General features: G+C 49.0%; 1 protein-coding gene across 2 annotated transcripts in view; it reads right to left on the minus strand.

The window, feature by feature from the left end:
* Positions 1-6,735: 6,735 nt before the first annotated feature.
* Positions 6,736-13,703, minus strand: part of tmem120a (transmembrane protein 120A) — a 10,678-nt gene continuing 3,710 nt past the window's right edge. For both annotated transcript variants that reach the window (XM_042092640.1, XM_042092639.1), the window contains exons 7-12: positions 13,459-13,524; positions 12,560-12,621; positions 11,040-11,132; positions 10,197-10,261; positions 8,505-8,573; positions 6,736-7,512 (exon numbers count right to left, since the gene is read on the minus strand). In XM_042092640.1, coding sequence (XP_041948574.1) covers positions 7,402-7,512; positions 8,505-8,573; positions 10,197-10,261; positions 11,040-11,132; positions 12,560-12,621; positions 13,459-13,524 — 466 coding nt within the window. In that variant the 3' untranslated portion in view covers positions 6,736-7,401. The remainder of the gene's footprint in view (positions 7,513-8,504; positions 8,574-10,196; positions 10,262-11,039; positions 11,133-12,559; positions 12,622-13,458; positions 13,525-13,703) is intronic.

Here is a 13,703-nt window from a genome sequence, read left to right on the forward strand (position 1 = left end):
GACAAGTAACTGTTAAAAACAGCACTCACTGATGCACTTATTCTTACTGTACTCTAATGTTTTTAAATTGTCCTAAAATTGTTGAGAACTGCTCTAAAACTTAAACTGTTTACTATGTTGTTAGTCGCTTTGGCTAAAAAGCGTCAGCCAAATGTAATGTAATGTAATCTAATGTAATGTATGTGTTAGCTGGTATAGTCTTTCTTTATGTTGTACCTCATGTGTTTACCCCGTGTATTGTATGTGACTACCCTGTTTGTGTATCGTGCTTGTTTAATTGACCTCCTTTGTGTTGCCTGTGTAATGACGTTCTTGTGTTTTGGTGCGTAACCAATAAAACCATTCTGAGACAACTGTGCAGTTTGTTACATTGGTGTCAGAAGTGGGATGACGACCCCTACTGGACGGGAGGAGAAAGCTGCAACTGATGCCCTGGCGATGATGAGTTTCCTGCCAAGACGGCTCTTCGACAGCGCGCTCGCCCATGGCCACCTGCTGGGCCCAGCAGACGGAGCCAGCCTGCAGCGTGACCGTGACGAAGAGACCCGCCCCCGGCAACAGGAGGAAACGAACCGGTTTGATGGCAGCATCCCGCCACTTGAACCCGCTCCACACGGGAGCGATGGAAATCGGCCGGTCCCCGGTGCGACGGCGGCGGTAGAAGGGCGCCTCAGCGTAAAGTTGCCCCACTGCTTAAGGCCACTGGCGACATACCTGGTACAGGTCCGGCTGGCAGCCGAGCTGAATGGCTGGTCGGCGGAGAGAACGGGCGTACAGGTGGCGTTGGCTCTGGAGGGGGAAGCGCTACAAGTATTAGAAGACCTGCCACCGGCGGAGCAAGTAAGCTGGACCGCAATCGAAGCAGCTCTGCAACGACGATTCGGCCAGAGAATCTTCATCAGCGATGCCAGAGAACAACTCGCTTCCAGACGGCGGCACAAGGACGAGAGACTGGGCAAGTTCGCGGCTGACCTGCAGCTGTATGCCCGGCGGGGCTACCCAACGTACAGCCAGAGTCTACATGAAGAGATGGCACTGGAAGCGTTCATGCGAGGCATCCACCCAGAGCGGCTAAAAGAACACCTTCACCTGAGCGCCCCCAGCTCGCTGTCCGCGGCTCCCGCGGAAGCCGAACGGGTGGAAAACATCTTCCGCACAACAGAGTCGAGGCATTGCGTACGCCAGACATCGATGGAGGAAGACGGGGAGGAACTGGAGGTGACGCGGCAGACCACGGCACAGCCACCACAACGCCGCCCACGCGAGTGGAAGAGGCCGGCCAGCGGAGACGGATGCCACCGGTGTGGCGAGCCGGGACACATCGCATGGTACTGCCCAGCCCCGGCACCCCTCACGCTCGCGCCCCAGTTACTAGAAGAAGGTGGCATGGCGGGAGGGGCTATGGATTGCATACGGCTGGGCCGGCTCGGCCAAACCAGAGGACTGTATGTGGACTGCACGCTAGACGGGACTCGGTGTCGCGCCTTGATCGATACTGGCTCCACCATCTCGCTTGTGTGCCCTGGTCTCTTACCCGGCACGCTGGTAGCCAGACCCAGAGGCTGGGAAAAGACAAAAATCCGCATCACAACAGTTACCGGAGAGCGAGCGTAACTGTATGGACAAAAAGTGGTGTGCATGTGCATCAACGGTGAGACGGCGAGCCGCCGGCTTTGGTTGGCTAGCATTCAGGATGACTGCATTCTCGGCCTGGACGTGCTAGAGAAATGGGGGGCTGTGGTGGACATTTCCCGGTTCACACTACACTTGGGGACGAGCAGCGTAGTGTTGCACACGGCGGGGAAAACAGCATGAAGTGCGGAGAGCTGGCGCGACGAAGAACTCTCCGACTCGCTCCACACAAGTCCGCAGGAAGCGAACTCGCAGAGTACTCGTCATCCCAGACTCCGCCCCTCCCCACACAAGCCCGCGAAAACAACTGGTCTCATCCAGGTCCGCTCGCTGAGTCTCCGCCTCTCCCCACACAAGCCCGCGAAACTCAAGCCCGCGAAAACAACAGGTCTCATCCAGGTCCGCTTGCTGAGTCTCCGCCTCTCCCCACACAAGCCCGCGAAAACAACAGGTCTCATCCAGGTCCGCTCGCTGAGGCCGCGCTGCACTGCTCAGCTCACGCCCACCAGGGAGAAGCCAAGAGAGCGGGTTGAGCAAACACCACGCTCCGCTCAGAGAGCGCGGCCCTCTGTAGAGACAAGGCAAGCCGTAAATATACTCTGCACTCGTAGCTGTGAGGGGCTGAGTGAAGCACAGGGTAGCCAGGTGCGTAGACTTCTAGCAGCGTACACCGACATCTTCGCCGCAAGAGATGAGGACTGCACCCGAACGAGCCTGGTCCAACGTGATATCGACACCGGAAATGCCCGGCCCATCCGACTTCAGCCTCATCGCTTACCGTTCGCCAAACGACAAGCAGCTGAAGAAAAGACCAAGGAAATGGCCGCGGCAGGAGTGATAGAGCCAAGCAGTAGTCCCTGGGCTGCGCCAGCTGTACTCGTCCGGAAGAAGGACGGCTCGTGGCGGTTCTGTGTTGACTACAGGCGCCTCAACCAGGTAACCCGGAAAGACTCCTACCCGCTCCCCCGCATTGACGATGCGCTGGACAGCATTGCCGGCTCATGTTGGTTTAGCTCGCTGGACTTACACAGTGGCTACTGGCAGATTGAGCTAGCCCCGGAAGCTCCGCAGAAGACAGCGTTTACCATCGGGCAAGGGCTGTGGCAGTTGCAACAGACTTCACCGGTGCCATAGGACATCTGGAAAAGGTGTTCGACGCCATACGGGGTGCTGGGCTCAAACTGCACCCGAAAAAGTGCCACCTGTTCCGGAGGCAAACCGGATTCCTGGGCCATGTCGTGGGGGCCGCCGGAGTGGCCACCGACCCAGCTAAGGTGGAGACGGTGAGACGTTGGCCTGTTCCGCGCGATGGTGCTGAGCTGCGGAGCTTCCTGGGCCTGGCGTCATATTACCGGCATTTCATCCGGGACTTTGCTACAGTCGCCAGCCCGCTGCATCGTTTGACGCACAAAGGCCAGCTCCTCGAGTGGACATGAGAGTGCGACGCGGCATTCCGGCGGCTGCGGAGGGCGCATTGTGAGGCCACAGTGCTCGCTTTCCCTGACCCTCAACTGCCGTTCATCCTGGACACCGACGCCAGCGACGTGGGCGTTGGCGCCGTCCTCTCTCAAGCAGGTGAGCAGGGCGAGCAGGTGGTCGCATACTTCAGCCGCTCACTAGACTGAGCGGAGAAGAATTACTGCGTGACCCGCAGAGAACTGTTGGCTGTGGTGGTGGCAATGCGCCATTTCCGAACCTACCTATACGGCAAACGGTTCCTGCTGAGAACGGACCATGCATCGCTCACCTGGCTGCTGAACTTCAAAGATCCAGAGGGCCAGCTGGCTCGCTGGCTGGAGGCGCTCCAGGACTACGACATGTAGGGTTGTGCCGATGGACGATATCATCGTCCATCGTGATGGTTGACAGGCATCACGATGGAAAGCAACCATCGTGATACCACGCCCCCACATGCCAGTCACTAATTCCTGCTGTAACAGGCTAAAACATAAAAAACCTTTCCCTGAAAATTAAATTGAGCCTACTTTAAAGGCTGTCAACCAAACAGTTATCACGTATTAGTCTACCGTCTTGTAAAATAAAAGACTTATTAGTCTACCCTCTTATTCCTGACTGTGACGTGAATGTGTAGCCTAATTGTCTTTTTGTAGCCTACATGTCTCGCAGGCCTATAGCCTACATTGGACGTAATAGGTAGCCTAATGTTTTAGCAGAAAATATAGATTTATTATTGTTAGGCTACAACTAGGACATTCTAGCGCTCAAATATTTTTGCAAGGCTACAGCGAGCACCAAATGCGTCCTTCTCTTCTGTGTTAAAATAAACCATTTCTTTTGTTACAGAAGGTAGCCTATTCGTCTTTCACTGTAAGGCTTGTATTTCATGCATTTAGCAAAAGTCCCAGACAGCAGCGGAGTGGTAATCGGGATTCGTTATTTGTAAAAGTGTTTTTACTTCGCCCTCCTATATATATTGCCTGGACTGCACGATCGCAGCCCTTTACTTTCACTTCCCGCCAGCGAGAGAGTCAACGCTTGCCAGCAGCACCCCGAGGTCGTCTCGCCGCCTTCCGCTACCAGCTACAGTGATCGAGAGACCGGAGACAGCACACCGCAGCCCAACGCCACAACGCAGCACTGCAGAGCGGCAGCTGGGGCCACGGACGCGCAGCCGCCGGTGGACGTGATGTCGAGGGAGGAGATCCGGAAGGCGCAATCGGAGGACGCCACACTCGGCCGAGTGTGGTCATGGATCGAAGCCGGTCAGCGACCGCCACGGACTGACGTATCAGCACTCGATCCAGAGACCAAAGCGATTTATTCACAGTGGCCGGGAATAGTAGCACGTCAAGCACTGTTGTATAGACACTGGCGAGCTCCCGATACACAATCTGACATTTTCCAGGGCTAGTGGAACGGTTTAATTGGACGCTAGCAGTGCAGCTGGCCATATTGGCCGACCGCCGACAAAAGGACTGGGACTTACACTTGCCCCTGGTGCTCTGGGCATATCGCACAGCGGTGCAAGAGTCAACAAAATGCACACCGGCAGCTCTGATGTTCGGGCGAGAGCTACGCACACCGGTGGACTTGGTGTTCGGTTCGCCTCTGGAAGCGGAGATTGGAGGTAAGCCAGGGCTGGAATACTACAAGCAGCTACGCGAGAGACTGAAAGGAGTACACAAGTTGGCCCGGCAGGCTATGAGTTAAGCTGGAATACGTCAAAAGCGAGCTTACAATACGCGCTGTCGCGGCCAGGAGTTCCAAACCGGCGATAAAGTTTGGGTGTACTGCCCGGAGAGAAAGAAAGGCATTTCCCCGAAACTCACTAGCCAGTGGGTCGGGCCGTGCAATGTCTTAGAGAAGCTGTCTGACGTGGTCTATCGTGTGTGACTGATTAAGCGTCGGAGAGTTGTGGCTTTCCACCGTGATCGACTGGCCCCGTATCGACCCCTGGCCTCAGCTGAGGGTCGTGGAGACTTGGACACTGATTCTGTGGACCTTGGTGACAATGGAGCTGTGGCTCTAACACCGGTCACCGTGCAGCCGTCCCCGGAAGTCACCGCCACGCCAGCGGGGCGCCCACAACGCCAGCGTTGCGTCCCAGCCAGGCTCATGGACTGACGTAGGGTAAGACTTGAGTCAAAGGGACATAGACTAAGTCTCACTAAGGGGGGCTGTGTAGTGAACTGAGCCTAGCTGGTTCATGACTGAACTCCCATAATGCTGTGCAGTGTATGTGTGTGTGTGTAATGTTGATGTTGGTTTTAGTATGGGGGGGGGGGGGCGGCAATGAATGTTCCGGATTTTCACAAATCAAATGTGGCAACCATAATATTATTACATACAACTACATTTATAGAAAGACGTTGTAGATAGATAAATAGATACTTTATTGATCCCCAAGGGTAAATGCAAGGTCCCAGTAGCTTATGACACCACACACAACAATGTAAGGAGGATAATAAAAAAATAAATCCACATGACTAAAATGAACAGTAAAAGACACTAAAGACACTAAAACAAGGATCCACATGAATGTACTGAGGATGTATAAGCATGAGGCGCTTGCAGTGACAGGGCAGGGACTGACCCTGTGATTCAATATGCAGTGGTAAGGTGCTCAATAAGGTGTGTGTCATGGTGGTAGTGTAGGCCAGGGGCCCCCCAAATACCACTAGGTTCCAGCGTTGTAGTAGGCTACTCGAGTCCAGGACTCGGACTCGAGTCCGCGTCATGAGCTAAATTTAGAGACTCGTGACTTGACTTGGACTTGAGCACTGAATGACTCGAACTTGGACTCAGACTCGTACATTCAGACCATGCAGACTTGGAAATTGAGACGAGGACTCGACTTTTTTTTGTAATGTCATTAGGCTATAATTGTAACATGTCATTAGAATATTATTTGGTATAGGATTTTAATATCTAAATCATTTTTAGTATTAATATTAGTGCAATGGAGTGTTACTGCTTCATGTCATACATGATACATCACGCCATGTTTCTACAAATAACTTTAATGGCACCAAATGCCTGGAGACATGAATACCCCGAAGGTTGTCAGATTTCATTTAATAGTTTCTTGGACTTGGATTTTTTTTTAATGACTTGGACTTGACTCTGAGACTCGAACCTGGACTCGGACTCGAGACATAGTGACTTGACTACAACACTGCTAGGTTCTGGCCAAGGACCCCCTTGATGTGTTATTAAACCCATCGACAATACTACGGCAGATGTAAAAATACATTAAGCTAATCCTAATAATTATTTTAGCCACAAGCACTTCGCGATGGAGCATACAGTGTGTAAAAATTGTATTTGGGGCTCTCTGCTATATGAGAGCTATCCCACTACTATTATTCCCAGTCATTATCATGAGGAATATAATGTTCAGATACGAGTCACATTAATATAATGGCATTCTATAACAACCCTCATAGTAATAGGTATATTTTACATTTTTCAAATGTATTTATTCGTTGCTTTTATTTTTCCCTCCAACTTGCTGAGCCCCCCTGGCACCCCCTCGAGGCCCCCACTTTGAAAACCACTGGTGTACAGTAGGCTACTTGTAGGCTACACCAAAACATTTCACTTTACATTGACACAAATACAAAGGCTCTCAGTAAACAGGCACCAAATCATCACATCAAAGGTCATGATGGCTTTTTATTGTTTTACATGGAGTGCAAGAAGACAATCATGATGTCCTGTATTCACACCAAAACTGAGGAACATGTTAGGCGTCTGAGAGCACAGCAACGGTTTGAATCCCTTTTGATTTGGGAAGAAAACTGTAGTCACAATCTAAACTGTTCTCTAAGAACTGTCACAGCGCTGTAATCCACAGAACACTGAGCAACCTCTGTCCAACACACACACACACACACACACACACACATTTGTGAACACACTCACAGTCTCACAGACGTACACACACACACACACACACACACACACACACAAAGCCATTGACAACACATACATATTTAAATACATTAGTGCAACAAGTACATGTAAATTGTTTGCAAGACAAAAACAAAACTCCAGAATACAAATACGACATATAAAAGTAAAAAATAAAACAAACACTCTGTTTGGAGAGATTCCATTCCTGAAATCCTAAGCTTGTCACAGAGTCCCAAACAGCAAACAACACTGGACACAGAACAGGTCCAGTCCAGAATCATTTCCTGTCTAGGAGGTGGGTCCAGTCCAGAATCATTCCCTGTCTAGGCGGTGGGTCCAGTCCAGAATCATTCCCTGTCTAGGCGGTGGGTCAAAGCCTCGTCTTGGTTCCTGTTACGGAGCCTTGGCCTTGTCCTGGTTCATGTATTTTTGGTAGACGGCCCCCAGAGTGGTGAAGAAGTTGCCCATAAAGAGAATGAGGAACGTGGCACTGCACATCAGGACCTGCCAAGGGCAGACAGACAGATAGTGGCACCATGGATGGCATGAGAATCACTCAGGGGACCTATGCCTACATATCATCTCCATACTAATAATTAACAGGTACACTTCTGGATTCTAAACATGTAGAACTTAGTGAGTTAATTCTTACATATTCTTGTCAGTAACTTTAATTACTGTAAAACTATTTAAATTATCAGTGTTGCATGTGCATGTTTTTTATATTATTATTATCATCATCATCATCATCATCATTATTATTATTATTATTATTAATAAACAATGCATTTTAACCTTGACAGCAATGTTCCTGATGTTCCTAAACTAGGGTACCCATGCCCTGACCCTTCAAGTAGCTGCCCCGTGCTGGGTCATAACTGCCCCGTGCAGGGTCATACTGTAACTGCCCCGTGCAGGGTTATAACTGCCCAGTGCAGGGTCATACTGTAACTGCCCCGTGCAGGGTCATACTGTAACTGCCCCGTGCAGGGTCATACTGTAACTGCCCCGTGCAGGGTCATAGCTGCCCCGTGCAGGGTTATAACTGCCCAGTGCAGGGTCATACTGTAACTGCCCCGTGCAGGGTCATACTGTAGCTGCCCCGTGCTGGGTCATAACTGCCCCGTGCAGGGTCATACTGTAACTGCCCCGTGCAGGGTCATAGCTGCCCAGTGCAGGGTCATAACTGCCCAGTGCAGGGTCATAGCTGCCCAGTGCAGGGTCATAGCTGCCCAGTGCAGGGTCATAGCTGCCCAGTGCAGGGTCATAACTGCCCAGTGCAGGGTCATAGCTGCCCAGTGCAGGGTCATAGCTGCCCAGTGCAGGGTCATACTGTAACTGCCCGTGCAGGGTTATAACTGCCCGTGCAGGGTTATAACTGCCCGTGCAGGGTCATAACTGCCCCGTGCAGGGTCATACTGTAACTGCCCGTGCAGGGTTATAACTGCCCAGTGCAGGGTCATAGATGTGGGCAAAGGAACATGGCGTTCACTCACCTGCCACTCCTTCCATTCAGGCAGCTGGGTCATCCTGAAGAGAGTCACTGCGTTATGGAGCTGGAAGAACTACACACACGCACGCACACACACACACGCACGCACGCACACACACATACACGCACACACACACACACACATACACGCACACACACACACACGCACACACGCACACGCACACGCACACGCACACGCACACACACACACACACGCACACACACACACACAAAAAAAGACACAGTCACATGCTGCTCAGACAGCACAGGATGTCTAATGTCCAATTTACTCAGACAAAAGTCTCTAAGTGTATCTGCATCCATCTCCTGGCAGTTGCAGCTCAGCGGTTTCCTGCATTAAAAGAGCACATGGTCTCTGTTTCTGGCACACGGCCACAGCCTGATGAGCTCAGAGCAGTCTGAGAGTAGAGATGTTCTATACGCCGTGATGAGCTCAGAGCAGTCTGAGAGTAGAGATGTTCTATACGCTGTGATGAGCTCAGTGCCCTCTCCTTTAACAGTAAAATAAAGCATGGCTGAGCTGCCCTCTCCTTTAACAGTAAAATAAAGCATGGCTGAGCTGCCCTCTCCTTTAACAGTAAAATAAAGCATGGCTGAGCTGCCCTCTCCTTTAACAGTAAAATAAGGCATGGCTGAGCTGCCCTCTCCTTTAACAGTAAAATAAAGCATGGCTGAGCTGCCCTCTCCTTTAACAGTAAAATAAAGCATGGCTGAGCTGCCCTCTCCTTTAACAGTAAAATAAGGCATGGCTGAGCTGGATGACTGCTTCACTCTCCTGCTGTCGCTACCATGATGCTCTGGGGCTTAAAGCAAAAAACATTTCTGTGCCTGAGGTGATCCGCCATTTTTTAAGACGCCATAGGCATGTAGGTATATTGCCTATTTCCAAATCTTAAATGGCCCATGTCGGAATTCAGGCTCCGTGCCTGAACACGCTAAGCTCTGCTGTTCTCTCACAGAGGGCAAATATAAACTGGCAATCACACAACTGATACCAACACAACTGCCAGAGCCTGGGGCTGGGGGCATGTTCCCACACACACTCAGAGAGTGAGTCACGCAACTAAAGCACAACACACAATACCATAAATGAGAGAATGGGAGGAGGAGAGGAAAGAGAAGGAGAAGGAGAAAGAGGAGAAGAGAGGAGAGAACAAACGACAGAAGAGAGAAGAGGAGAGGAGAAGTGAAGGAGCATAGAACAAAGGGGAGAAAAGAGAGAGAGAGAGAGAGATAGAGAGAGTGAGACCTTGGTGTAGCCTGATTCAAATTCTTAACATGTCATTAGGATTTAATTTTGAAGCTTGTTTCAACCTTGCCTGGAAGCCAGCCTGAATTCACCCTGTCCACAAAATTTGAGGATGTCAAATGCCTTAATACCGGTTTTCTGTTTGTCTTTTAAAGTTATTGCGCTGTCAATATATTGCATAACAGACTAAATCTAAACACCTTGCTTCTCCAGCAGCAGGAGAAATAAATTAATAAATAAATTAATCCATCATCGTATAAAGCCCACCCAAACAATTTGATTGGCCAGAACACATCTCAGCCAGACATATACACTTCTCAATGTAGACGGAATCAGAGGGGAGAAAGAGAGAGGGAATATAGGGAGAAAGAGAGAGCAGAAGAGGAGAGAGAGAGAGAAAAGGAGAGAGAGAGAGGAGAGACTCACGTGGCCACAGAAGAGGAAGGGCAGCAGGAAAGTCAGGCCTCTCCACATCCACGACTGGAAACCCTCTGAGGAGAGAGGAGAGGAGAGAGAGAGAGAGGAGAGGAGAGGAGAGAGGAGAGGAGAGAGAGAGAGAGAGGAGAGAGAGAGAGGAGAGGAGAGAGAGAGGAGAGAGGAGAGAGAGAGAGGAGAGGAGAGGAGAGAGAGAGAGAGGAGAGGAGAGAGGAGAGGAGAGAGAGAGAGAGGAGAGAGAGGAGAGAGAGAGAGGAGAGGAGAGAGAGAGGAGAGAGAGAGAGGAGAGGAGAGGAGAGAGAGAGGAGAGAGAGGAGAGAGAGAGAGAGGAGAGAGAGAGGAGAGGAGAGAGAGAGGAGAGAGAGAGGAGAGGAGAGAGAGCACAGGCTGTCAATCACACCAGTATGCCACATACCGGTTCTGAACCAGTCAGTACTCTACCCACCCCTGGTCTGAACCATGCATGTCTTTCTAACACTGTGATGTTCTTGCTTTGTCTCTGTCGGTCTTACTAACATACTGTGCAGTCAACGCTATGCCTCTCTCAGTCACCTGAGAGACCCATGACAGGCTTCTACCAATCACACGATAGATACATGCTATGCTCTACAAGCCTACAGTTAGATCTATGTCACACCTCTTGCACTAAACCTACAATAAACTAAAGACCGTTATGGTCTACATACAAACCTACTGTCAGGTCCATGTTGTGGTCTACATACACACCTACTGTCAGATCCACGTTATGGTCTACATACATACCTACTGTCAGGTCCATGTTGTGGTCTACATACACACCTACTGTCAGATCCACGTTATGGTCTACATACATACCTACTGTCAGGTCCATGTTGTGTCTCTCGCCCAGTGCTCGTAGCCGGTACAGACAGCCACTCTGGTAGTAGTACTGAAGGAACTGCACAAAGTCTGAGTCACAGACACACAAACACACACTCAGTCCAGTATCATGGAAATACACACTCAGTCCAGTATAATGGAAAAGATGTAACGCAAGTGAATTAATGAGTTAGATCTTACTTATACACAAACACACACTCAGGGCCAGATGTGCGTATATTTGCGAACGTAGCGTTATCAGCGTCATGGACAAACCGCAGATTGCGAACGCTGTCAGACCCAAGTTTCCGTCGTATTTATCAATCGTTCAACCCTTAGTGTAAACTGCGCCTTTCTCTGCCTTTCTCCGCCCATAAACGCAATTTACGAACGTCCACAACTGAATGGCAGAGCCTACATACAAGCGCAGTTGAATGAAGTTAACTGATGACAACATTAAAAAGAATCAAACGTTTAGCGATCATGAAATAATACCATACATGATAAGATGTCAACAAGCAGGGAGATAATGAAGATCAGTAGTTTTACTTAAACTACGTGTGCACGTAGGCTATGGAAAATTGGTCAAATCTAGCAAGTAGAAAAGTTTAAGTGAATGACGTGAAAGTGAAAGTAAGACATTCGAAAGGCCAACGAAAGTTAAGGTTGCTTTTGATTGTACAAATACTTACAAAACTGGTGCTCTAAATAGAGATTCTGTTGTCTTTGAAAGGTTCTCTTATTGATGCATTGAACTGCAATTTGGATTAACACCTGCTTTTACAAGGCGGAAGTATTTAGGAGCAGAATAGACGTGCGCTTTCAGGAGCAGTCTTTGTACATACCGCGGAATACATAACTAGGCGCTCTTTACTCTTCCCCTCCCATCTTTTTACGCTAAACTCCCACTTTCCACTGGATCCTCCCATGAATGCATATGCATGACATGACAAACGCAATTAGCCATTTTCAGCTCCCATGACAGGCAGTTTGCGCTTTAACATCTTTGCGGCCTGTTTGTACATACCTCGCAATGATTTTACACGCACGTTGCGAAACAAATACGCCTGAAGTGGGCGCAAAAGCGTTAGTACATCTATGGAAATACACACTCAGTCCAGTATCATGGAAAAAAGATGTAACGCAAGTTAATTCATGTGTAATTAATAAGATCTTACTTATATACACACTCAGTCCAGTATCATGGAAATACACACTCAGTCCAGTATCATGGAAATACACACTCAGTCCAGTATCATGGAAATACACACTCAGTCCAGTATCATGGAAAAGATGTAACGCAAGTGGATTCATGAGTTAGATCTTACTTATACACAAACACACACTCAGTCCAGTATCATTGAAATACACACTCAGTCCAGTATCATGGAAAAAAGATGTAACGCAAGTTAATTCATGTGTAATTAATAAGATCTTACTTATATACACACTCAGTCCAGTATCATGTAGAAAAGATGTAGCGCAAGTTAATTAATGTGTAATTAAGAAGATCTTACTTATGTACAAGGAGTATGAGAGGAACTGGCTTCTGAACATCTGGTAGAGTTCCCCTTCTGGCCTGCATGATGAAAAAGGAGCATCCACTCAGACAGGCTACACAGCAAGCCAAGGTATGGGCAGACTTAGAGCCATACTCATAGTGTGTGTTTGTGGGTGGGCATAGAGCCATACTCATAGTGTGTGTTTGTGGGTGGGCATACTCATAGTGTGTGTTTGTGGGCAGACTTAGAGCCATACTCATAGTGTGTGTTTGTGGGTGGGCATACTCATAGTGTGTGTTTGTGGGTGGGCATAGAGCCATACTCATAGTGTGTGTTTGTGGGTGGGCATAGAGCCATACTCATAGTGTGTGTTTGTGGGTGGGCATACTCATAGTGTGTGTTTGTGGGTGGGCATACTCATAGTGTGTGTTTGTGGGTGGGCATACTCATAGTGTGTGTTTGTGGGTGGGCATAGAGCCATACTCATAGTGTGTGTTTGTGGGTGGGCTAACAACAGTCATATAGAAAGAATACAATGCACCAGGTGTAAGATTAGATGTTTAGATTTAGGGCCCTTATTTGGATGATGGGAAGAGACAAAGTCCCGCTAATTGAACACCATGAACAAGACCCCAAGACCTTAACCCCAAATACCAGCTTACCCACCCCCCCACCCCCCCCAAGACCTTAACCACAAATACTAGCTCACCCCCCCCACCCCCAATGCACACAACACCTATAGTTTAATTTGCACAACTTTACTTGTTGATAGACTTTCCTGCCATTTTAATTAAGGCCCTTAGAGTACTTGTGTATTGCTATTGTCAAAGTGTTTCTGTTTAGGTCACCATTGGGTCATAAATCAGTCCTGTCGTTAGGTCAGTGGAGTAACTCTGAGAAGTGGCCTTTCTTACCATGTGAGCATCACTCCGGAGAGGAAGGTTGAGACATAATGCTGAAACACCCACCAGCCTTTGATCCTGAAGAGCAGAATTATTTCAGAATATCATTACTATTGCGGTTCACTGTTGTTGGTGATACTGATGTTCTTTTTTCGCTGTAGCATGTCTGTATCTGTGCACATTATGTGTAGCATTAACTCAGCTCCATTGTAGCATGTCCGTATCTGTGCACATTATGTGTAGCATTAACTCAGCTC

This window comes from Alosa sapidissima, chromosome 5, assembly GCF_018492685.1.
Source record: "Alosa sapidissima isolate fAloSap1 chromosome 5, fAloSap1.pri, whole genome shotgun sequence".
In the NCBI taxonomy this organism is placed as follows: Eukaryota; Metazoa; Chordata; class Actinopteri; order Clupeiformes; family Clupeidae; genus Alosa; species Alosa sapidissima.